General features: G+C 37.3%; 1 protein-coding gene across 2 annotated transcripts in view; it reads right to left on the bottom strand.

Moving 5' to 3' along the window:
* Positions 1-23,073, bottom strand: part of MOSPD2 (motile sperm domain containing 2) — a 44,990-nt gene extending 21,917 nt beyond the window's left edge. For both annotated transcript variants that reach the window (XM_019746332.2, XM_019746331.2), the window contains exons 1-5: positions 22,934-23,073; positions 22,708-22,777; positions 5,564-5,719; positions 3,858-3,944; positions 2,023-2,177 (exon numbers count right to left, since the gene is read on the bottom strand). In XM_019746332.2, coding sequence (XP_019601891.2) covers positions 2,023-2,177; positions 3,858-3,944; positions 5,564-5,719; positions 22,708-22,777; positions 22,934-22,942 — 477 coding nt within the window. In that variant the 5' untranslated portion in view covers positions 22,943-23,073. The remainder of the gene's footprint in view (positions 1-2,022; positions 2,178-3,857; positions 3,945-5,563; positions 5,720-22,707; positions 22,778-22,933) is intronic.
* Between the last annotated feature and the right edge of the window lie 266 nt (positions 23,074-23,339).

Below are 23,339 nucleotides of genomic sequence, written 5' to 3'. Positions count from 1 at the left end.
AAGTAATTTTTAAAATGTCTTGCCTTGTAATTCTGTATACATCTTTATACAGCCAACTTAAATCCTTTGTGATTCATGAGGGTGATATATAAAAATTATTCGATAAGGTTCAAGTATTTAAAAACATTAATAATGAATTAAATAGTAATGCAAATAAACTTTATAAATTAAAGATAATGAGGTAACATATAAGTAGTTTGGAAAAAATCAGACAGTTCAAGTTAATTCTTTGCCCCTATATTTGGCAATAAAAACATTAACAATTATTTTTCATGATTCTGGGTTAACAATTAGAAAATTATACATAAAGGATAACAGAATCATGATTTATTTTTATTATATATTTAGGCATTTAGATTTAGATTTTGGGCATAAAATGACTTACTCTATCATCTAAAACTCATTGAGACAGAAACTAGATTGAAAAAATCCAGGGCAATGAATTCTTAAAATATAAATAGAAATATAGAAAGATTAAAAACTCTACCACCCAAAGCAACTCATCTCTAGTTCTCTCTAGTTTGTTTTTCATTTATTTGTTTTTGCAATATCCAAGGTTTTCTTTTTGTGGCTAGGTATCATGATACAATTCTGTTGCCTTTTTTCATTAAAAAAGGTCATTTTCCAATATTACTACAAATTCTTTATAAATACCACTAAACATACTCCATCAACTAGATACACCATAATTTACTATTTCACCATGCTGACATATGCATTTTTCTAATTTTCCACTATTTTAAATAACACTCTGAAAAAAACATTTTGGTGCACAATGCTTTTTCTATATTCAGGATTCTTTCTTTAGAATACAAATAGATTCCAGAAATTAGTTACCAGGCAGAGTATGAATGTAAACACTTTAAGATTCTTAACATACCGTGTTTCCCTGAAAATAAGACCTAGCCGTACCATCAGCTCTAATGCGTCTTTCGTAGCAAAAATTAATATAAGACCCGGAATCATATATCATATCATATCATATCATATCATATCATATCATATCATATCATATCATATCATATATATCATATCATACCCAGTCTTATATTATAGTAAAATAAGACTGGGTCTTACATTAATTTTTGCTACAAAAAACACATTAGAGCTGACTGTCTGGCTAGATCTTATTTTCGGGGAAACATGGTATATTATATAAGACCCGGTCTTATGTTAAAATAAGACCGGGTCTTATATAATTTTTGCTCCAAAAGACACATTAGAGCTGATGGTCCGGATAGGTCTTATTTTCAGGGAAACATGGTATTTTGCCAAATGGATTTTCAAACAGTTTTAACACTGCCCCAGGCAGGTGTGTGAATGCCACTTTACTGCTACCAGAATTAGCCAAGGGTTGAATGTAAGAGACGACAGCTCTAATAAATGTGCTTATGGATGGATCCCCATCGCTGCTGAAGGGTTTGTAGTTACCACTCAGGTCACAAGCGCCCAAATTAAAGACTGGTAGGTTTGATTTATTTTTTTAAACTTGGCAAAATCACTTGGGGAAAATTGGTTTCCAGTTTTCTGGAATCCAAAGAAGCAAACAGAACCCCAACAAAATCACAAAGTGCTGTATGTGCAAAACTCAGGTGAACATCTCACAGCTGCAAGGCACTGTATGAATGTAATGGTGCAATAGAGAGCAGACTTTCCTTAGTATTTACTGAGTGCTTTACAGGGGTAGGTGCTGTAGGATATGAGCTTTGGCAGAAAAGTTCAGTGACCACGTGTGCTCAGTAGCCTGTCAGCCTCCACATCCTACCTCTACATCATGTGTGTCAGACAAGGAACATTTGTAGGAAATCTACAGTTTCAGTGCTAAATACTGAAGCAAATTTATTTGTTTGCAAATCTTACTCCATGTTTGACTTCACTCATAACACGGGAGAGCGGAGAATAAATCTGAAACATAACTTGGTTAGCTCAATTTTATAGCAAAATTTGGTTAGGGAGGAGTGGCAGGGAGGACAGGAAGGATGGAAGATAAACAATGATTTAGAATTAAAGAAAAATGCTTACTATGCTGTTTAGTCCAGTTTCTGACAGATCAAACATCACTGTTATAGGTTTCCCACTTTCTCTTTTAGCATAACGTTCCAACCAGAATGCGATAAGCTTCTTTTTGTCCAGTATGGTTTTATGATCTTTTATATGATACTTCACCCTGATCCAGACTTTTAGCAGAACATAAGATAAAAATAAGAAAAATGTTTATGGCATTATAACATTATTTTATACGTATATCATTCTTTCCCTTTTCATTTTTCTTCATTTATAATTCATTTTGTTTCTCAGATTAAAATATCTCTTCCTTTTTCTAAATGAGAAGTAGTGTGCACTTGAGAACGTTAAAGAGTAGCAGAAAGTTAGGAAATATCCTCCACTAGTAAGTAAGGGGGGAAAGAAAATACAAGAGAACAAACCATATTTGGTAATAAGATAAGAGTACCCTTAACTGTGCTTAACGAAAAAGAAAGTCGTCATTGCTTCTGTTGCGCAATAGAAAAAATGTTCCTTGCAGAGGAAGAGGCTGGACAGAGGCACCGTGGAGGTGTGAGTGGGTGTCGTGCACGTAGGTGAGTGTGGCAAACCATTCAGAGTGGTGGCAGCTAAGACAAAACATGAGAGGTGAAGCTAAGCAGAGATAGGGCTGGGATTTGAGGACTGCATACAATGCTAAGGTGTTTTGATTTTCCTGTTTACAACATCTCTCAGGCAGCAGCATAGAGAGGAGACTGGAAGAGACAGAGAGGAAACCCAACAGCTGCTGCCCTGGGAAGGCGCTGCGGGAAAGAGCTAGTGAGGGACTGAACTGAGGAAGTGCTGGTGAAACCAGACGGGCGAAGTGAAGCTACGTCAGAGGGACGAGCCAGTGGTTGCTGGCCTGAGCTGGGCAGTACAGGGGCAGAGCAGATGGTGGGACTCGGGTGTTCAGCTGTGTGTTATGTTGAAGGCAGCCGGCTGGTAATCAATCTGGTGGCACCCATCAGTGGGTAGCTGGGCATGTATGTGCACGTGGCCTGGGGACGGTGTGGGCTCAGCGCCCTTCAGGGGAGGCAGCTGAAGCTGTCAAGGTACGTGAGATCACTCAAAGACACTGTATCAGCTAGAAAGGAAAAGAGGCCAAAAAAAGGAATGAAGCCAGGGAAGCACTTTTAAAGGACAAGTGGAAGGACAAATGCGCAAAGAAGACTGAGGAGGAGCCAGTGATAGGAGGAGAATGCACAGAGTACTGTTCACACAGGAACAGACCACATGCCGCAGAAGGCGAGCAAGGCATGCAGTGACGTGCGCGAAGCTGCCTGGGCAGGACGTCTGCTCGAAATGGTGCTCTGACACGTCTGCTGGGCGTCAGCCTTGGTACAAACCAAGCTGGATTTGGGGCAATGGGGATAGAAGAGAGTTGTTGGGATGGCAGCGATGAGTGTTAGTGTTCCTCCTGCTGTCACACAGATCGAGGAGAAAGAAAGGGGACAAGACTGGGAAACTTGAAAAGAAAAACTTCCATGTACCAACCCTCAGGGACTGTCAAAAAGATTTCCATAAAAGTACTGGGTTGAAGTTTAATGTCACAATCAAATTAGAAAGATGATAGTGACTCTGAATTACATTACTTTGGCTGTGTTAGGGCTGCAGCATTTGCCTTTGCTGCCTGTTTGATTAGGTAGAATGTAAACAGTAGTATAACTACCGAGTATGAGACGCTCAGTCAAGATGGCCCTAACTGTCCCCAACTGGAAGGAACCTGCCATGTGCTACCTATGGAGGAAGTGCCGCCTGTTACTAATTCTGTTGAGCTACACAAGTACATCTCAAAATTTTGAAAAGCCAGTCCATAAATTCAATATACTTACGTAACTTGTTGCCTTCTTTGTCATAACCGTGGAGATAAATACCTCCGATTTCCAGTAACCATCTGGGAATGGAGGATTCAGTCAGATCTAAAAAGTGATACACTTTGATGAGTAATTGTAACTTAGGGACCTTTTTAAAAAGAAAACTCACAATGTAAAAGGTACTGTTATATAGTAGCTCTGATATGAAAAAGATAAAGTTTATTCAAACATCTGGCTAGAGCATCTGGCAATAAAACAGTGTTTCTTACTAAGTAAACAAACTACATACAGATGAGAGAAATGAAAAAAAATCCATTGCCCTTTGACATGTCAGCCTTTATTTACATAGACACATTTCCGTGGTCTGGTTGTGTTTCATATAATGATTTGCAAACAAATATTGTTACTGTTGGACAATTTCAAGAGAACACACCCATAAATATCTACAGTATAGATTCAGAATTAATGAAAAAAATCACTATGGTTTCATTTGCAAAATAATGTTTTTCGACAAAACCTGATATCCAGTAGAGTCTAATACATTTTATAATCTTGGGGCAAGTGGAAAATAGGAAAAGTGCTAGCTCCTGTAGCAGGAGGAACAAAGAGGGCCTATCCTGTCTCTCGTGAGGCCGAGATCCAACAGAGCAAGACAGCAAGTGCTTTTGTTACATTTGCCAGTAGTTCCCCAAGAACTTCCAAAGATTTCTTTATCTTTCCTCACCCCCTTTACCTTATACCTGCTGTCTGCCACTAGACACAAGCAATTCTATGTAAGAAAAAACTATTGTTAAACGTTTATTCTGTCCTTAAGTAATTTAGAAATACCAGATTTGTATTTATTTGCTTGATTAATAAATGCATCACTGTTTATTGCAATTACCTATAGTTTTTACATTTCCAATCGAATTATTAAATACGTCCCTTCTGATGGATTCCTTCTACAAGTGTGAGGATTGGGGCGAATGTCTGCTCGATTTATTTGTTGACTATTTTGTATTAAGTCTCCAGACTCAGTCACTCCAGAGTTTATATTCCTCAAGGTCAGGAAATTTTTTATACCTCATCAAAGCCAGTAGTTATGCCAGTTTCTTGTTAAATTTTTAGGAGGAGAGAGATAATGAGTAACCTTTTCTGAGAAGAGTTCTTTATGTATTTGATGACTATTATAAAACCTCCCTCTAAGATTTCAAACTCCCGTTTTTGGAGAAAATTTCAGTCTTGAAGTAGGCCTTGAAATTAAGCCACTAAAAGAAGGCTGCCAAGGCATCTTTGGGGATAAGGTTGCTTTTGGGGGACCTCCATTCAATTATTCTATATGGAACACCTATTAGCACAAGGAACTCTGAGGATGGAGAAGAACATAAGGCAACAACTAAGAAAAACAGGCAAAGAGTATCTCTAGGCCTAAGAGCGAAGATGTTGTCTTGCTATTGTTTAATGGTACCGAACTAACAAGCACACATTAGGAGATTCTGCTGTGAGTGAACAGTCTGAGTGTGATTCTGCTTCCTGGTGATCTGATTTCCTCATGAATGATCTGACTTTTAAGACTTACTCACATGACACTCCTTTCAAAGTGTTATTGGGTCTGTATAATACATTATATTCTGGTGTTTATGATGATTGCCAAGGATATTTGCAAATACACTATTAGATGAATGTAAAACAGTAACATTTATGCAGGGAATAGCATACTGTCAAGGTTAAATTGAACAGCTTACCGTTGACAGACATTTCTTTCCTCCACTGAAAACTCTCATCGATCATCTTCAGTGTTTCATCTACAGCATCATGTCTCCAGAATAAGTAACTTTCAACCCAGTTATCATCTTGTTGTAGCCTTTCAACATCACGTGGATCATATTTATCTGGCTTATCTAGGGGAAAAACAGTAATAAACATCCAAGTCAGATAAATTCTACAGTGAATAATAACAAACACTAATGCCAAAGGAGAAGAAAGACCTGGAAAACAAAGCTAAGCTATTTGAAGATAGACACAGGGATGCAGTTCGGATGAAAATGCAATTTAAAGGACTGATGGAATTTCTAAGTGTGAGGAGAATAAAGTTATCTAAAGATTGCAGGTTTACTTTAAATACCGTGTTTCCCCAAAAATAAGACCTGATCTTATATTAATTTTTGCTCCAAAAGACATATTAGGGCTCATGTTCAGGGGGTGTCATCCTGAAAAATCATGCTAGAGCTTATTTTCCAGTTAGGTCTTATTTTCAGGGAAACACGGTAAACCACTGTAGATTTTAAAAAATAAGACCATAGTAAGATATTTTGCAGGACCCTCTCTAAAACTATAAACCAACATCTGGGAAGATCAATTGTGTTATCTGAACTTGAAATCCTTACCCTAGTCAATGCAAAATGAAATTTTATATGTAAAGAACTAAGTTGTACTTCAAAAGACATTTGTTTGGCAAGTATCACTTAAAAAAATGAACTGAATACAAGATGGAAACTGACCATGTATGTAGCAGTTAACATTTTCTATAACTTATTGGAATAATTGTTTTCAATAATAATTTCTCATTGTCAGCCTACATACATGCTATGTTCCTACCAATCTCTGTATCTGATAGTCTTCTTTCTACACCCTGCTCTCACTATTTTTCTATAACTGAATTTTCCTCGTCTCCTCACAGCCACCTCTGCATGTCCAAATTCTCCCATCCTGCAAGACTCCTTTCAAGTGCTTCCTCTTCCATAACATTTCCCGAGCCCAGAAGTCATTCCTTCCCGCCTGTGAACAGCTACAGGACTTGACCTAAGCCTTTCTCATGGCATTTAGCACTTTCCCCCGCGAATCTGAGTCACTGGCATGCGTGCCATGTCTTCCCACATGGAGACAGTAATGGCACTGTCCATCCTGTCGAACCCCCCAAAGCCCATGATAGCAGTTCCATGAAAAGGCCTTCAGGAAACATTTGTTGAATGAATGCATTACTTCTCACTTTTTATTTCCTCGCTTAATGGTACCCTCCCAGGGGACCTAGCAAGAAACTTCTGAAAGTTTTCTGGCTTCTTCATCTCCAGTGTTTTTTCTTCTAATTAGTTGCGAAGTTTTATAGATTCTGTCTTCTCCATTTGCTCAGCCTTATTTCAGACCCTCTGAGGTAATAGCTTAAAGGGCAAGGAAACATAAAGTGCATTCAGAGAACTATCTTCTTTGAGTCTCAGTTTCCTTATCTTTAAGCTGCTTTAGATACTCACAGGGTTGTGCAAGGATCAGATGAACATGTATATATGAAAGTAGTTGGAAGTTTAAAGCACTATAAAATATAAGATTAGGCCCTAAAACATGCACGTGTAGAGTGTTACCTTGGAAATGCCTTTTAATATCTGGGTTCTATTTTTCTCATCTATACAATGAGTGGTTCTGTAGTAGGTAAACCTTGGAAAATGTTTTTTAGCTCTGCTATTGAAAAATCCATCAGTATTCAAAACAACTTTAATTATAAAGTTTAAACATGAGTTAGACTTAAAGAGTTTACACTGTTTAGCATCAAGAGAGCCCCTGGGAGCACCTGTCCCCTGAGGAAGCACCATCTAGTTTGGCTACTGTACAGCCATCTCCCCTGGACAAGCATGGTGTTTTCCTTGAAATAACAGGCTGACCTCATTCATTTTCAAGAAAATTTCTGCCAAATACCCACATCTGAATAACCACATTTACTTTCCAGTTGTTCTTTCAAATAAAAGAGGTGGTCTATATAAAAGATGATTAATTTAGCTGGCAACTCAAACAGGTAGAAGTGTTTAATGCATACTTCCTGATTTTGTCAGGGGTAGAGGGTGTGCACACGTGTGTTTTGGTATCTTCAGATACATATTGAGTGTTCATCTTTAGCTTCTTCCTGTAACATCTGGACTTACCAAAGGATTAATTTTCTGAAAATTTCCTAACAGTTGAGGGTTCAGTTGCCTGGGGCTGTATTTGAATGCAACAAATTGTTTTGTCATAAGCACAATTACACTTGGCCTTGTGGTCCCAGGCCAAGTTTTCCCTACCTTGAATGCTCAGTTTACTTTGTTTTTCTGTCTCATTTTCTCTCCCCTTTAGACCTCATCTGTCCCCACTTTTCTCCTGCCCCTCTTCTTCCACCCTCACAAGACCCCCTCCCAAATCCTCTCCTTCCCTGTATTTTCCACCCCCATAAGCCTACCAGGGACATCATTTTGAAAGACTTTACCTCTTCATGATTAAAGCATACAGATTAGGAAGAGATTAGTTTTGAGGAATAGAATGAAGAAATAAAATGGAGTCACTAAGTCTAGCGGCTAAATTACTAAAATTGAGTAGGCTGAGGCATGAAGAAATGATGATATTCTTGTTCTAACTAGCCTGGGAACTTAAAACTTTTGAACTTTCCAGTCCTGTGTCAATGCCTGGACTTCCAGATAAACCCTGATTATCCTCTAAGGGACTCACGTATCCAGACCAGCAGACATGACCAGACCTCCTGGCACTCATCTTCTGTACCACCTGGCATCCATCATCCAGACTTCCTGACATCTGACTGATAACTGTCTGGGACCAATCCTAGGGCTAAGAATGCAGGACTGATTCTTCTCAAGGATGGGTCTTTTAAGAACTCTTTATCTTTTCTTTCTTCTTTGGAACACTTCCAGGTTTTTGCCTAGCTGTATTCCGAGTTTGCAAACTCTAAGACCCTTGAATAAATCTCTATCACTAATATCTAGCGAAAGCCTCTAGACTCTTTGAGTTCGTTCGACAGTATTATGCACCGATTTGTATGCATATGTATATACTCTCATAATATGGTGTCCTTATTACTTTAATCTTGCTGTGGACCAATGAAAACTTCATCACAAACCAACATCAATCTTAAGTGGTGAATTTTTAAGCCTCATCCTTGCCTTTCTTCAAAATAGCTCAAAGCTCATTTCAGCCACTTTGTTAAGAAATTTTAAGCACATCTGTGGTTCATTGTTTCTTTCTATTCTATATGAATTTTGCTCTGTAAACTGATCTTATACCGTTTCCCACAAAATAAGACCTAGCTGAACAATCAGCTCTAATGTGTCTTTTGGAGCAAAATTTTATATAAGACCCGGTCTTATATAAGACCGGGTCTTATATTATATTATATTATATTATATTATATTATATTATATTATATTATATTATATTATATTATATTATACCCGGTCTTATATTATAGGAAAATAAGACCGGGTCTTATATTAATTTTTGCCCCCAAAGACGCATTAGAGCTAATTGTTGGGCTAGGTCTTATTTTCAGGGAAACACGGTATTTATACAGTATACTGCCACCAGACAAATTGTAAAGTTCATAATTTGACAGAGAAAGAACTAAAGTTAAATAAAGGGTAATGGTGATTCACCTCTGCAACAGACAGTACTAAATGTTCCAGGGCAAAGAGAACTCTCAGCTTTTCATCTCTCTGTCTGCTGTGCATGCGTGCACACTGACACCCCCCCGCACACACACATTGTTTCTCACATATACACCTTCGGAAAATTTTAAGTATTGCAACATAAAGAGAATAGAATTGTTACTCATAAAACAGAAAATTCCATTAACTTTCTTTTCTCTCTTGGCTGGTGAAATGACCAATAGGTCAGAAACTGTTTTAAGGTTAACAAATATGAAAAAAATTCTAGCTAGATTCAGGATACAGGACAGAATGATGGAATCAGAAGATCCATGGTACTATGGATAGGGAGACTGAACAAGTCACTCTGGGACTGATTTTCTTCTCTATAAAATGGAGATACGGTCTGCCTACCCACAGTCATGAAGATCAAGGACATTTTGAAAATGTTAAACACTATGCAAGTAAACTTTTATTTAAATAAATTAAGAATGCTACCCATGAGTAGAAGACTAAATTTTAATTGACCTATTAGTTAATCAGTTGAGAAAATCTTGGAAGTATATTGTAGTTATTATAAATGTGCCTAGAATTCAGATAAAGGTTGAAAAAATACTGAAGTATTCTGATAATGAAAACTAGAGACCAGTTATTAACTGGGTGTCATAATGTTCAAAAGCAGCAAATATACAACTCTTGAATATTATAGTAGTTTAAAACCTCTTAATTTCTCTAGGTCTCTTATTTCTCCAGCTCTCTAAGCATGGATTGACTTAAAGTTCTTTTGGGGTCCTGGATGGGCATTTGCATTAGATCAACCATTTCTATTGGCTGGACTGTGCAAATGTCAACAATGGGAGTGATCAGGTGCCTAAACAACAAAATATTCCTTTAAGGGCATCCTCTGCTCATTGGCCACACCTACTCTGAATCTCCACTTTCCAGTGAAGCTACCTGGTGAGAGGGAGAGGCAGGTGATCTTTTAAAATAGGATTAAGCCACTAGCTGAAGTAGTGATTCTCAAAGTTCAGCAAGTATCAAAACCAGGGAGGGCTTGTTAAAACAGGGATTGGGCCCCACCCTTAAGAGTGTCAATTCATGGATGGCATCTGAGAATCTGCATCTGTAACAAGTTGCTACAGGATGTTGGTGCTGCCCTTTGGTCCAGGGACCACACTTTGAGAACCACTGGTGTACTGCAGGGGTTGGCAAACTTTTTATGTAACGGGCCAGATGGTAAATATTTAAATATCCTGCACTTTGAATGCCACATATGGCCTCCATTGACGATTCTTCCTTGTTTGTTGTTTTTAGCAACCCTTTAAAAATACAGGAAAAAAACCATTCTGAGCTCGAGGACAGTACAAAAACAGGACTTTGCTGACTTCCCCTGTGGTGTAGAGAGGGAAGGTGCTTTTCTGCTTCAGCTCCTAGTCTTCAAAAGCTGGATTCGTATGCTGGATATGCAAGAGACATAATATCTTAGATGATATATCGCTCAACTCATCTATTCAGGTCTTTTTTCAATATTCTTTAATAACATTTTATAGTTTTCTCCATAAAAGAAAAAGCCATATATTTCTTCAGTTAGATTATTAGGCAGTTTAGATATTTTTGTGTTGCTATCACAAGACAATACTGACAAGATTGGCAAACCTCATACCTATTATTTTCCTCGCCATATTAATAACGAGGTTATTTTATATATTGTAGAATTGAAGAATAGTGGAGATCACTGTCTTTTTCCTGACTTTATGGGAATTATTTTGAAGTTTCACAATTAAACATAATATTTTCCGTAGGTTTTTAGAAGATACACTTAAAGTTATGTTTTCCTTGTTTTCAAAAAGTTTTGTTCGCTTTTTCATATAGTTGAATTATAGCCAGTGTGGTTTCTCTCTATCGAAATAAACATCTTCCCTCATTTAATTTTGTTAATGCACATAATGTTTGTATTGGCTTAAACAAATACAGAAAAAAGAAACAGGAACAGACCTGGTTACCTAAAGAGAAAAGAGGAGAAGGGAGTGAAGAGGCACAAGAGATGAAAGACACTTCTGAATGTTTATCTTTTTATGGTTTTGAGATAGTTGAACTGTACCTATTCAAAAATTTAATTGAGAAGCATTATGTTAATATGGCAAATTCCTCTGCTACATTTTTAAATTCTGAATCATCTTTGCATTCCTGGGATTAACACAACTGCTTTTGCCTTATGTGTACACATGCGTCTTTATGGTGGCGGGGCGGGGAGATTGGTAAAAATCTACCCTGTTTCCCCAAAAATAAGACCTAGTCGGACAGTCAGCTCTAATGCATCTTTTGGAGCAAAAATTAATATAAGACCCGGTCTTATTTTACTATAATGTAAGACTGGGTCTCATATTAATGTTTGCTCCAGAAGATGCATTAGAGCTCATTGTCTGGCTAGGTCTTATTTTTGGGGACACTGGGTATGACTATCAATTCAATTTCTTTAATAGTCACTGATCTATTTAGGTTTTTTTACTTCTCATTGAGACAATTTTTCTTTTCCCCAGAAAGTTTTACATTTAAGTTTATTAAATTACTGTGATAACACTGGTCATTGTATTATTCTCATGATTTAAGAAAATCTCTTATCACATCTATAATTATTGCCTGCTTTTGTTCCTAGTGTATGTCTTTGCCTTCTTCCTTTCTTAATTGGTCATCCTAGGTTTGTCTATTTTACTAGCCCTTGCAAAAAAAACAGCTTGTGTTTATTATATCTACTATCTTTCCCCCATACCATTAACATCTGTTCTTATTTCCTTCCTCCTACTTTCTTTGTATTTACTCATGTTCACTTTGTGGCCCCTTGAATTGAATCTTTAGCTGATTTTTATTAGGACCTTGTCATTCTAATGAATGCATGTAAGACCACAGGTATTTTGCTGTTGCTCAGCTTTAAGTATTTTGTAATTTCCATTGTGATATCCTCTTTAATGCACAGGTTATTTAGCAAAAGAACTACAAACGTTGCTAGGAAGTTGTTAGTCTATAGGTTATCTAGAGGTGTCCTATTTTAGTTTCTTAACATTTGATTTTAAGTACCTGTTTATTGTGACTTCTAATATAGTTGTTTAATGGTGTGAGAACATGTATGATCTAGCTACTATGGAATTTCTGAGACTTATTACTGACGTAGTATGTGGTGAATGCTTGCAAAAGCTCCAAGAGCACAAATATATATTCAAAATTATGTACTCTCTATTTGTTGGGTAGGAGAGACTATAAACTCAATATACATACACATACAAACATACATATCTATTATCAACTTTGTTCATTGTAGTGGTAAAATCTGAAATCTTAAGGATTTCTTGCTTGCTTGTTCTGTGTATTTCTGAAAGAGGTTTGTTAAAATCATTCAATGTTTGTGGATTTTTTGAGTTTCCCTTATAATTTTGGAAGTTTTTGCTTTATGTATCTTAAGGCTATACTGTAAGATACTTTTTTATGTTCCTAATTGTTGTATCTTTTTAGGGGTCCTTTTATTACTAGTAGCACCCCTTTTTATATGTATAGGTTTTCACCCTAAATAATATTTTGTCTAATGAAAATATAGCCAACACAGGATTACTTTTGGTTAATATTTGTTTTATACATCTTTTTCCATCTCTCTCTTTCTTTCTTTCTTTTTATTTTATTTTATTTATTTATTTTTTTAAGGAGGGCGCAGCTCACAGTGGCCCATGCGGGGATTGAATCCATCTCTTTATTTCTAACCTTTCTACATTAATTTATTTTAGGTTATTAGTCTCTTATAGGCAGCATGCAATTAAGATTTTAAAAATCTACGCTGGTAAGAAGTATATATTTGTTTATATTTGTGGTAACTATTGATAAAGTTGGATTATTTCTGCTGTTTCACTCTGTGTTTTCTACTTACTATGCTGGTTTTTTTCCTCCTTTCTTGATTCCTGCTGTAGAGATGATGTTTTCTTCATTCACCTTTTCATTCTTTCACTGGTTTAGAAATTAAATATTTTGTTTCTGTCTCTCAGTGCTTACCCTAAGTTTAAATATTCACACTTAATCGACAAAATCTAGTTAATATCTCTATCCTCCTTCTGAACAAGTCTTGTAATGTTTTGCCTCAATCTCCCCATTCCTATTATTACTGTTGTTGATTTTTTTTTACTAACAACATTAATTCAGATCGTTTCTTTACTAATTTGCTCACCAGTTTCTTTGCTTTTCATTGCTCCTTGCATCCCGCTACTTCCTTTTGGGTTCTATTATTAGTAAAGGAGTCTAATAGATTTTTTATTAGCAATGGACTGTCAATCTTTGCATGCCTGAAAAAATTTTATCTTCACTCTAGACTAAATATTCTAAAATGGCAGTTATTTTCCTTTGTTCTTTCAGAAAATTATTTCACTGTTACCTGGCATTAACTGTTGCTGATAAGAAATCAAGTACCGGTATCAGTCTGATATTTGTTCCTTTGTAGATAATCTGTCATTTTTCAGCAGTTGTTACATTTTTCCTTTGTCCTTGGTGTTTTCAGTTTCATTACGATATGCCTAGGGATTAATTTATTTTTCTTTATGATGCTCAGATTTTGTTATGCTTCTTTAACCTGAGGATTTGATGTCTTTTATAAACCCTGGAAAACTATCAACTATTACGTCTTCAAATAGCACTGTCTCTATTTTTTTTCTTCTGGAAGTCCTATTAGATGTATATGGGTTTCTCATATGTCTTTTATTTTCACTTACATATTTTTATGTTTCTCTCCAATGATCTTGGTACACAGTAAGTGCCTGTATAAAAACTTAAAAAAATTATCTGTAAATGTCTTATGTTAATTGTGAATATATAGCAGTATAATGGGAAAAGAAGAGCTTCTGTAAATCACAGCCCAACTAGTACATATAAAGTAACTAATATCAAAATAGTTCTATACATATACACCAAACCTCTATAGTCAACACAAATTCAGCTAAAATAGTTTAGACTGAAATGAAGCAATTTTTTTGTTCTCCCATTCCTTGTAAAAATGGCTGTAGGGGAAAATTTTTTTAGGAATTTCTGTGAACTCTACCCACCTCCTAGAGATCCCATCAAACCAAAATTCTTGTCAGTTTAAATTTTTACTAATAAAAAATCATTCAAATACTCTACTATCGAGATGGCACAGATTTGGTAAATAGACCACTCTTCTCATGCAAGCTTTTCAACTGACAATTGAAGTGACAATATTCTAGTAACAGACATCTTAGAAGTAACAACATTCTAGTAACGGACTCTTTAAAGTTGCATATTCCACTACACATTCAAGATGAGCATATATGAAGAATAGGTCAACAACATAAAGAGAGGAGTCAAAAATATTTGCCAGGTGCTGATAAAAGTTACACTGAAAATAAAGATTCAGAAATAAGCAGGTATCTCTAAAGAATGAAATAAATGAACAAATAGAACAGAAACAGATCCATAGATACAGGGAACAAACTGAGGATTACTAGATGGGAGGGGGGTGGGGGCTGGGTGAAAAAGGTGAAGGAATTAAGAAGTAACAAAATAGCCATGGGGATATAAAGTACAGCACATGAAATATAGTCAATAATAATGTAAAAACTATAGTGCCAGGTGGGTACTAGACTTATTGGGGGGATTACTTCACAAATTATATAAATATCTAACCACTATGTTGTATACCTGACACTAATATAAAATAAAATTGAATGTCAACTATAATTAAAAAAAATAATGGAGGTATATAGTACAGTGTAGGGAATATAGTCAATAATATAATAACTATGTACAGTGTCAGATGGATAGACTTATTGGGATTATTACTTTGTCACTATGTTTTGTACACCTGAAACTAATAAAAAAATAAAATTTTTAAAAATAAGCAGGTCTACCAATTCTCTATCCCATCACAAATATATCACTCAAATCTCCATGTGAAGTTACAATCTTATATTCTCTACAGCAGAGGCTTGATATATTTAGATATGATAAAAATTAATAAATTCTTAAGATCTTTTCCTGTTGTTCTGATCATAACAACTTTATCTGTCTTTGAAAGGCTTTCTCTCTTGGGGATAATACATTACACATTAGTTATGAGGACTAATTTATGATCACCCACCATATGCTAGCTCAAAAGAGAGCTAGGTATTCCAGATGCAAAAATGAATAAAGCCTGAGCTGATCCCTTGGATGGTTCATAATCTAGAGCTTATGTAAAATATCCAATAGTGTAGTTACACTTTAAATGCCATTTTCCTTTCCCATCCTTTCCAGAGAGGGCAGTTGGCAAGGACAATCCCTGTTTCATGCACTCTTTACCTACAGTGTTCCTTCCATTCACTGCTGAGCTTCCTGTCCTTGAAATTCCCCTGAGATCCTCTATGATACTACAGTTTCCTGGTTCTTCTACTTCTCTAACCACTTTGTCTCCTTTGGCCTAATAAAATGAAGGCATTCCTCAAGGTTAATTGCTTAATTAAAAAAAAGACAAAGACTTCTTTAAAATTAAGGATTTACCACTAAGACCCCACCAAGGGAAAATCTAGAGGTTATACTTTAGATCAAATGATGATTCCAGATACAAGATCTGAAACTCAAAAAGGAATGGTAAATAGAAATATTAGTAAACTTATGGTAAGTAAACAAATACAGATACATAAAACAATAATAAATTGGGGGGAGGAGTGAATATGGGGAGTCAGGTTAGAACTACACAATGACCATATCTTTCAGGGAATAGAAGAGGAAATACTCCTAACTCATTTTATGAAAACTGCATAATTTTGATGTCAAAAATGAACAACAAAAGTACAAGAGTGGAAAATTACAGGCCAGTTCGTGAACATAGATGCAAAATTCCTAAATAAAATGTTAACTGAATCCAACAATATATTTCAAAAACCTTATTAATATAATCTGCCATACTAACAGATTAAAAGAAAAATACCAAGTGAACATCTCATTAGACACAATAAATGTGTTCAGTAGATGAAGAAAATGCATCTACCCTGTTTCCCCGAAAATAAGACCTAGCTGGACCATCAGCTCTAATGCGTCTTTTTGCTCCAAAAGATGCATTAGAGCTGATGGTCCAGCTAGGACCTGGTCTTATACTAATTTTTGCTCCAAAAGACGCATTAGAGCTGATGGTCTGGCTAGGTCTTATTTTTGGGGAAACACGGTAGTAAAATTCAACCATCACTCATAATTGGAACAAAACAGCAAACGACAACCAAAATGGCAAACCAGGAATAGAAGGAAATGTCTTCATTTTGGTAAAGGTTCTCTACAGAGATCAAAGTACTTAACGGTGACATGTTCGGGGTTATCGTTCAAAGATCAGGAATAAAACAAGCAAGCTTTTATCACTGCTTCTACTCAACACTGTTCTAAAGGTTCCAGCCCATGTAAAGTAAAAGCACTGAAAGATGTAAGAATTGGAAAGTTAGAAAATTGTCATTATTTCAAGGTGATATTACCGTCTATGCAGAAAGCCCAAAATAATCTAGAGATATTATCAAAATTAATAAGAGTTAGCAAGGTTTCTGAATTCAATATTAATGTAAAAAGTTAAATGCACTTTCTATAAACCAGCAATCATTTAGAAAATAAATTCTTAAAGGACACCATTTAAACAAAAATTTAAATAATAAAAGCAAAATTTTAATTAAAAAAATGTAAAGTATCTGGGAATAAATTTAACAAAAATAGGTTAACCTTTATGGAGAAAATTATAAATCTTTCAACAAGAAAGACTTTAGCAGGTAGAACTCTATACCAGGTTTTTGGATAGGCCAAAGTTGATTTTCTGATTTAACCCAATTCCACTCAAAATCCCAACAAAAGCTTTTTATTTTTTTCATAAACATGATAAGCTGATTCTATAATTTATATGGAAGAACAAAGGGCCAGGAAGAGCCTGAAGAAGTGATTTTCATGGAAGTGGAAACCAAATGGCCCACAGAGATATGAAGAAATGCTTAATCTTGCCGGTACTCAAAGAAAGGCAAATTAAAACCACAATGAGATATTCCAACAGCCCTATCACATGGGAAAAAAACTAACAAAACAAAGAAAAAATAGCAATGCCAAATTTTAGGGTCTGGAAAACCAAGGACATTCAGATACTGCTGGTTAAAATGAAAACTGGTAGTCACTTTGGAAAATCATTTGGTATTACCTAGTAGAGTATTTGCTTATTCTGTGACCCACCCATTTCACTGTTGGGTACAAACCCTACAACAGCAGTTCTCAAACTTTTTGATCTTAGGTCCCATTTTACACTCTTAAAAATAGCTGAGTACCCTAAAGAGCTTGTTTGTTTATATTGGTTACATTTATCAGTAGTTACTGTACTAGTAGGTATTAAAACTGATTTAAAAAAATTGACACGAGAACATACCAGCACACATTCCATCAGCTGTCAGAGCAACGATATCACACTAGCGTAACCTCTGGAAAAACAACCACCGTACGCTTGTGAGAGAATGACAATGAAAAAGGAAAATGATGTTTTAGTGTTATTATGAAAATAGTTTTGACCTCTCAAACCCCTTGATATGGTCTCAAGGAACTACGGTTCCTGCACAAACATTGAGAATCACTGCCTTAGAGAAACTCTAGATACCAGATATGCGTAAGAATGTTCACAGCAGCATTGTACATAATAGCAAAACGTGGAAATAACTCAACATCCATCAACTGGTATATTCATTCTGTGCACTATTACACAGCTATAAAAAGGAATCCATGACAGTACAGTTATATTTGACAATATGAATGACTGAGCAACAAGCAAGTCATGGAAAAATATATTCAGCTTTTATTTAAAGTTTAAATGAGGTAAACTTAAAGTACTGGTGAGGAATACATCACAGGTGGTGAAGCTAATGAAAAGCAAGGGAATGAGTAACACCAAATGCAGGACAAGCAGCTGCCTGGTGGGGCACAGGACGGATGAAGGACAAATGCAGGATAAGCAGGGACAGGGGTACCCACCCAGGAGGTTCCATTTCTTTGGCTGAAAGCTGAGTACATGGGTGTTTATTTTATTCATGTTTTACACATTCTGTACATAAAAGATATTTCTAAATTTAAAAATAATAAGACAACAAAAATTAAAAAACTAGAAAAAGTCAATGGAGAGGAAATTATTTAACTTAACAGCAATGGAAGAAATCACAAATGAATGGGAAATTGCGAATACATTCAGAGAATGAACAAAGTAAGTAACATAAACAAGAAAAGCCCAAACCAATTATAAAGTCATACTAGTGAAAAAAAATTAAACTACAAGTGGATGTAAACATGAAAAGTTTACTCTCACTAGTCATCAAATGCAAAATCTAAAACCACCATCAGTTAAGAAATGAGGACACTAAATATAGATAAGGCTGTCGTGAGACTAACACATACATATGTGCTGGTGGGAGTGAATCTTGGTGCAACTTCTATAGAGGAAAGTTTAACACATATGAAACAAAGTGTCTTAAAAATACACTACTAAAACCAGTAATTCTACATTTAGACATGAGTCTGAAGGAAATAATCTGCACAAAACGTATTAACAAAAAACTGGGAAGAATATAAATGTCCACAAAGGGACTTTTTAAAAGACAAAACTATCTTTTATTTGTAGAACAGACTATTAAATGGTAAAGTGTTGCTTACTTCATAAATATGGGGAAATAACATGTCAGTAAAATAATGCAACACAAAATTACATACAGGATGGTCTTTTAACTATGTTTTTAAAAATGTATAGAAAAAAAGACAGGAAAAAAAGCATCCTCTGTTAGCAGAGCTATCTGTGGATGGTGAGCTTATGGGGAGTTCTCAGACGTTTTTGGTATCATCCAAATTCATTTAAATGAATTCATATACATACTTGCAAAGTCAGAAAACAAACCTAAAATAACACCCCACAAACCTCTCCAAACTGACTACATAAAGCACAAAGGCATCGCTTAGGTGTCCAAGGCTCTGGACACTCCAGGGCCCCCGTTCTTAGCCACGTGTGCTCCCCCGCCCTCCCTAGGCTCCTCGGAGTGGACTTCTGAGGGCTTCCTGAAGGTGCCCCCCCCACCCTCTCACTGCAGGGCCTTAGGTCACACTATTGGATCCGCCTGGTTCACATTTTCCACCTGGCCAAGCTCCACCATCTTCCAAAGTCCATGAGAAACACCACTTTTCCTGTGATTTTTTTTCTAACTCTGTGCTAACCTAGCCACCCCAATCATATGTGATTTTCCTTATCTTTGACTCTTACAGAAATGATGGTAGCACTCTTACTACTCTTGATATAATTTGCCTTAACTTGAACAGCTCTGTTTTAGCGCCTCTAACTAGATTCTAGTGGTTCAGGAAGGGGCTCTATCCTTCTTCAGCACTTTCTCTAATATTGACACACAGTTTCCCAGAATTAAGCACATACTGAGTATTTGAGGAACTGAATAAATTATTGTCACAAGGGATTAGTCTCTGGCCTTGGCCACAAGAAGGAGGAAGAGAGAACAGGAAATGTTGTTCATTTGAAACTCAGCATGGAATTTCTCACAGAAACAATGAAGAAAAGAGGACCATTAATGATGCATCAAGCAATAATGGACTTGTATTTTATTCTTTTGCCAGTTATCCATAATTGGTAACTTAATTTCTATGGAAACAGAAATGTGCTTGGGATTCCCAAGAATCTACCTCCAAAGAGTTTTCTGGAGTACAGCCAGTGCTTTAAGTGATATACTTGCAGATAGTAAATATCTTCCTTTAGGAAAAACATTGCGATTGCTTAAGTTTGCCTTAAGCTCTTCTGAAACAAAATATTCTAAATGGCAACACAAAGGGTGACATAAAAGAGGAATGAGGAAAGTGGATGTTCTAAATACCTGAGTTAATTTCTAAAAAGTAAACTTGAAAGGGAGAACACAGGTAAATCAAAACCCCTTTCTGTCACCTTCCTACTCTACCTTTACTTGATGCTCTCTTTCAGGAAACAACTGAAAGTTTAAGGGGAGAAAGTATTTAAAGGTTTTTATTTCCCTTTCTCTTGCAAGTCTTTAAATTAAATTTATATTTACAACGGTTGTGCAGATAACCCACCCACGTGCATTCACACATACCCAAGTGTGTATATTTAAGGACAAAACCCTCCCTATACTTAATGCCATACTGTGCTCTACTTAGAAATAACACTTGTCTTTATGAGACATATTGTGAGGGCTGCTCTTTGCCAGATTTTGGTGGTGGAGGGAAGCCAGTTAGGAGAGCTCTTAGTACTACAGACTTGGACTAATCTCCCTATGTATATATTTAAGCACTGCTATCTTCATTCAAAGAGTATGTATTGAGAACTGTGCTAGGTATACAGAGGTGAGTCCAACTTTGCCTTTAATGTCCACAGGTTGCCCAGACCTACATACGTTCTACCGGAGGAAATGAACAATAAGTAAACAAATGAACAAGATAACTACGGCCTATGGTAAGACTTGCAAAAAAGACAAAAATAAACAAGACAGGTAGGCTATTTAATAATCAGCAAAGGCTTCTCAGACACATTTAAACCAAGATGGGAAAGAAAAGAAGGTCCCAGCCATGCACACTATCTGGGTAAGAGCCTTCCGGACAGAGAGAAGTAAAAAGGTCCTGAGATGGAAACAGACTCAGTCTTTGAAGAACATAAAAGAGGCAGTGTAGCTGGTCGTGTTTTTCAAACTGTGGGTCACGTTAGTAGGTTGTGATAACAATTTAGTGGGTCACTGCATCAGGAAGTCATAGATTTTCAGAATAAGAATTATTTAACAAACTTTTGCTTCAGTTTTGTGTGTGCACGTGTACTGGATTGCAATGTATAATACGTTTCTTACTGTGGGCAGTGATGAAATCTGTACTAAGCAAGTAGGGACAGGTGAGGATGGAGGAGTGGGGAAAGAATGAGAGTGTGTGCATGGCCTTGCATTGTAGGTCATTATAAAGAACTGGGATTTTTTAATTCTAAACAAAGTAGGGAGGAAACGAAGAGCTTCAAGATGGGGAATGACATGACAATTTGACAGGATGGTGTTGCCAAAAGATTACTATAGTGAAATTCAGAAGACCTGAGCACCAGCCCTTGGCCTAGCCACTAATACCAGGGATTTTAGGCAAATCATTTAATCTCTCTAATCTTACTTTCTTCATTTTAAAAATAAGAAGATTGGGGCCAGATGATCTTTAAGACCTTGTCTAGCATATTTCTATGACTATATTCTTCTTCCTCGCTTGGGTGTAAGTAGAAGAGTATTGGGGAGACACTAGCTCATTATATCAAGTTCTGGGGTCTTAAAATATTATAAACTGTGTAGCTATAAGAGTCACATTTCTATAGAAAGCAATTTTAAAATTATTTCTTTACTGGAACCAGCTGTATTATTAGAAGTGAGATCTCGGAGCTAAAAGTGAATCAAGTGCTTTTGCAACTCTCTGATGCAAAATTTGGGATGTGAAGAAAATTGACAGGGAGGGATGAAAAGGTTACTGACCATGTTATTTGGAACAGATTTCCTTATTTGTTCTAGGTCATCAACTGACATATAATCTAAGGGCAACCTAAAATTGCAGGGAATCTCTCTGCTTAGCACTAAAGTCAACCCTAACTCCTTTCACAGTAACCAAATGACTATTGAGGCAAAATAGTCATTTTGGTTACTATGTGACCCCATGCTGGACAGTTCGATGTCCTCCTAATTATTAAGCCTCCTAATTATTCACATTTTATATCTATGTAAAAACAGAGGCTCAGAAAAGACAAGTAAGCTAATAAGTGGCAGGGTCAGGATTAGAATAGTTATACCATATTTATATCAAATTATCCTGCATGTTTTAAAAAATTACTGTGCATGGATTAAATCATCAGTCAAATACTGGACAACTCAAGTATCTGTGACATCTGGATACAGAATGTTCAAGCAATACATCAATTCTGGACTCACAGGTACTTTGCTAGGTTCAATGTGGGATGAAAAGAACTTGTTCCAGCACTGGAGGGCCTACTCCGTGGGCAGCATGCTGGGTTGTCTGATGTAGAATTAGGCAAAACATCCAAGGAATCTGGAGCCCCAATTAAGTACACAGTGAGTGAATACTATTATGGCAGTGTCCAGGTTCATTTTCGTGATTGCTGCTGGTGAAAGGTCAGCAGAGGAACCGTGGATTGGATGGTGTCACCAGTACCGTGCGCTTAGCAAGTGTCCTGCAAGTTCCATAAACTCGAGATGCTAGGTAGAAACTCACCGATTTCCAACTTACATTAGCCCTTTAGCAAGCAATGGACGCATCACCTGCCCGATTGGAGCAGCGTGCATGGCACGTTACAGAAAGGAAAACCTTGGAATCATGCAGGGCACCGCCCCTGTGAGGGTCGAAATGGTCCCTAACGCTTCCCACAGACACCAGCAAACACTCCAGCAAAGTTGGGGACGCTCATTGCACACCGAGGACATGACACCCACCTGTCAAATACTCCACTTCGAACCTCCGTCGGGTCTCAGAGATGAGCTTGGCTTTATTCTGGGCTTGACACTGGAAGGAAGACAAGACACGCTTAGACACCAAGCGCACCATTCCGCTTCCCCTCGGCCCAGCCCACCTGCACCTGGGAGCGCGGCCACCGGCCTCAGAGGAGGATTAGGGTCTGAGGTGGGAACCGGCAACGGTGCGGTGCGATCGGCTCCTCACCTCGGCCATGGTCGCGGGCGCGGACGTGACTGCAGTCGCTATCGCCACTTCCACAGCTGCCGTCCCAATATCACATCACCCACCAGGCCAGCCCAGAGGTAAAGAGCGAAGGGCGGGAGGTGGAGGCGGTCGCGTGACACCGGAAGGCGGGCGGAGGCGTCGCAGAGCTGCCCAATCCAATACGGCCGCCTGAGTCTCGAGGCGGGACTAGGCTCTCAGCCTGGCTTCCCATTCGCTTCTTGTTCGCACCCCCTGCTGTTCCCTGCACTGCGGACCCCACCCCCGCCAGCCGCCGGATCGCGAGCGCTTCCCCCGCGGAACCCCACCCCAGCCAGCTCCACCTGCCATTCGGTTTCACAATGTTCCCCCGAGGGCCCGCCTCCTCAGCCTCCGTTGGCAACCTTTT

Source organism: Rhinolophus sinicus, chromosome X (assembly GCF_036562045.2).
Source record: "Rhinolophus sinicus isolate RSC01 chromosome X, ASM3656204v1, whole genome shotgun sequence".
Classification (NCBI taxonomy): Eukaryota; Metazoa; Chordata; class Mammalia; order Chiroptera; family Rhinolophidae; genus Rhinolophus; species Rhinolophus sinicus.
Note: the sequence above shows the minus strand (reverse complement) of the source record. Positions and strands in the feature narration are given on the sequence as shown.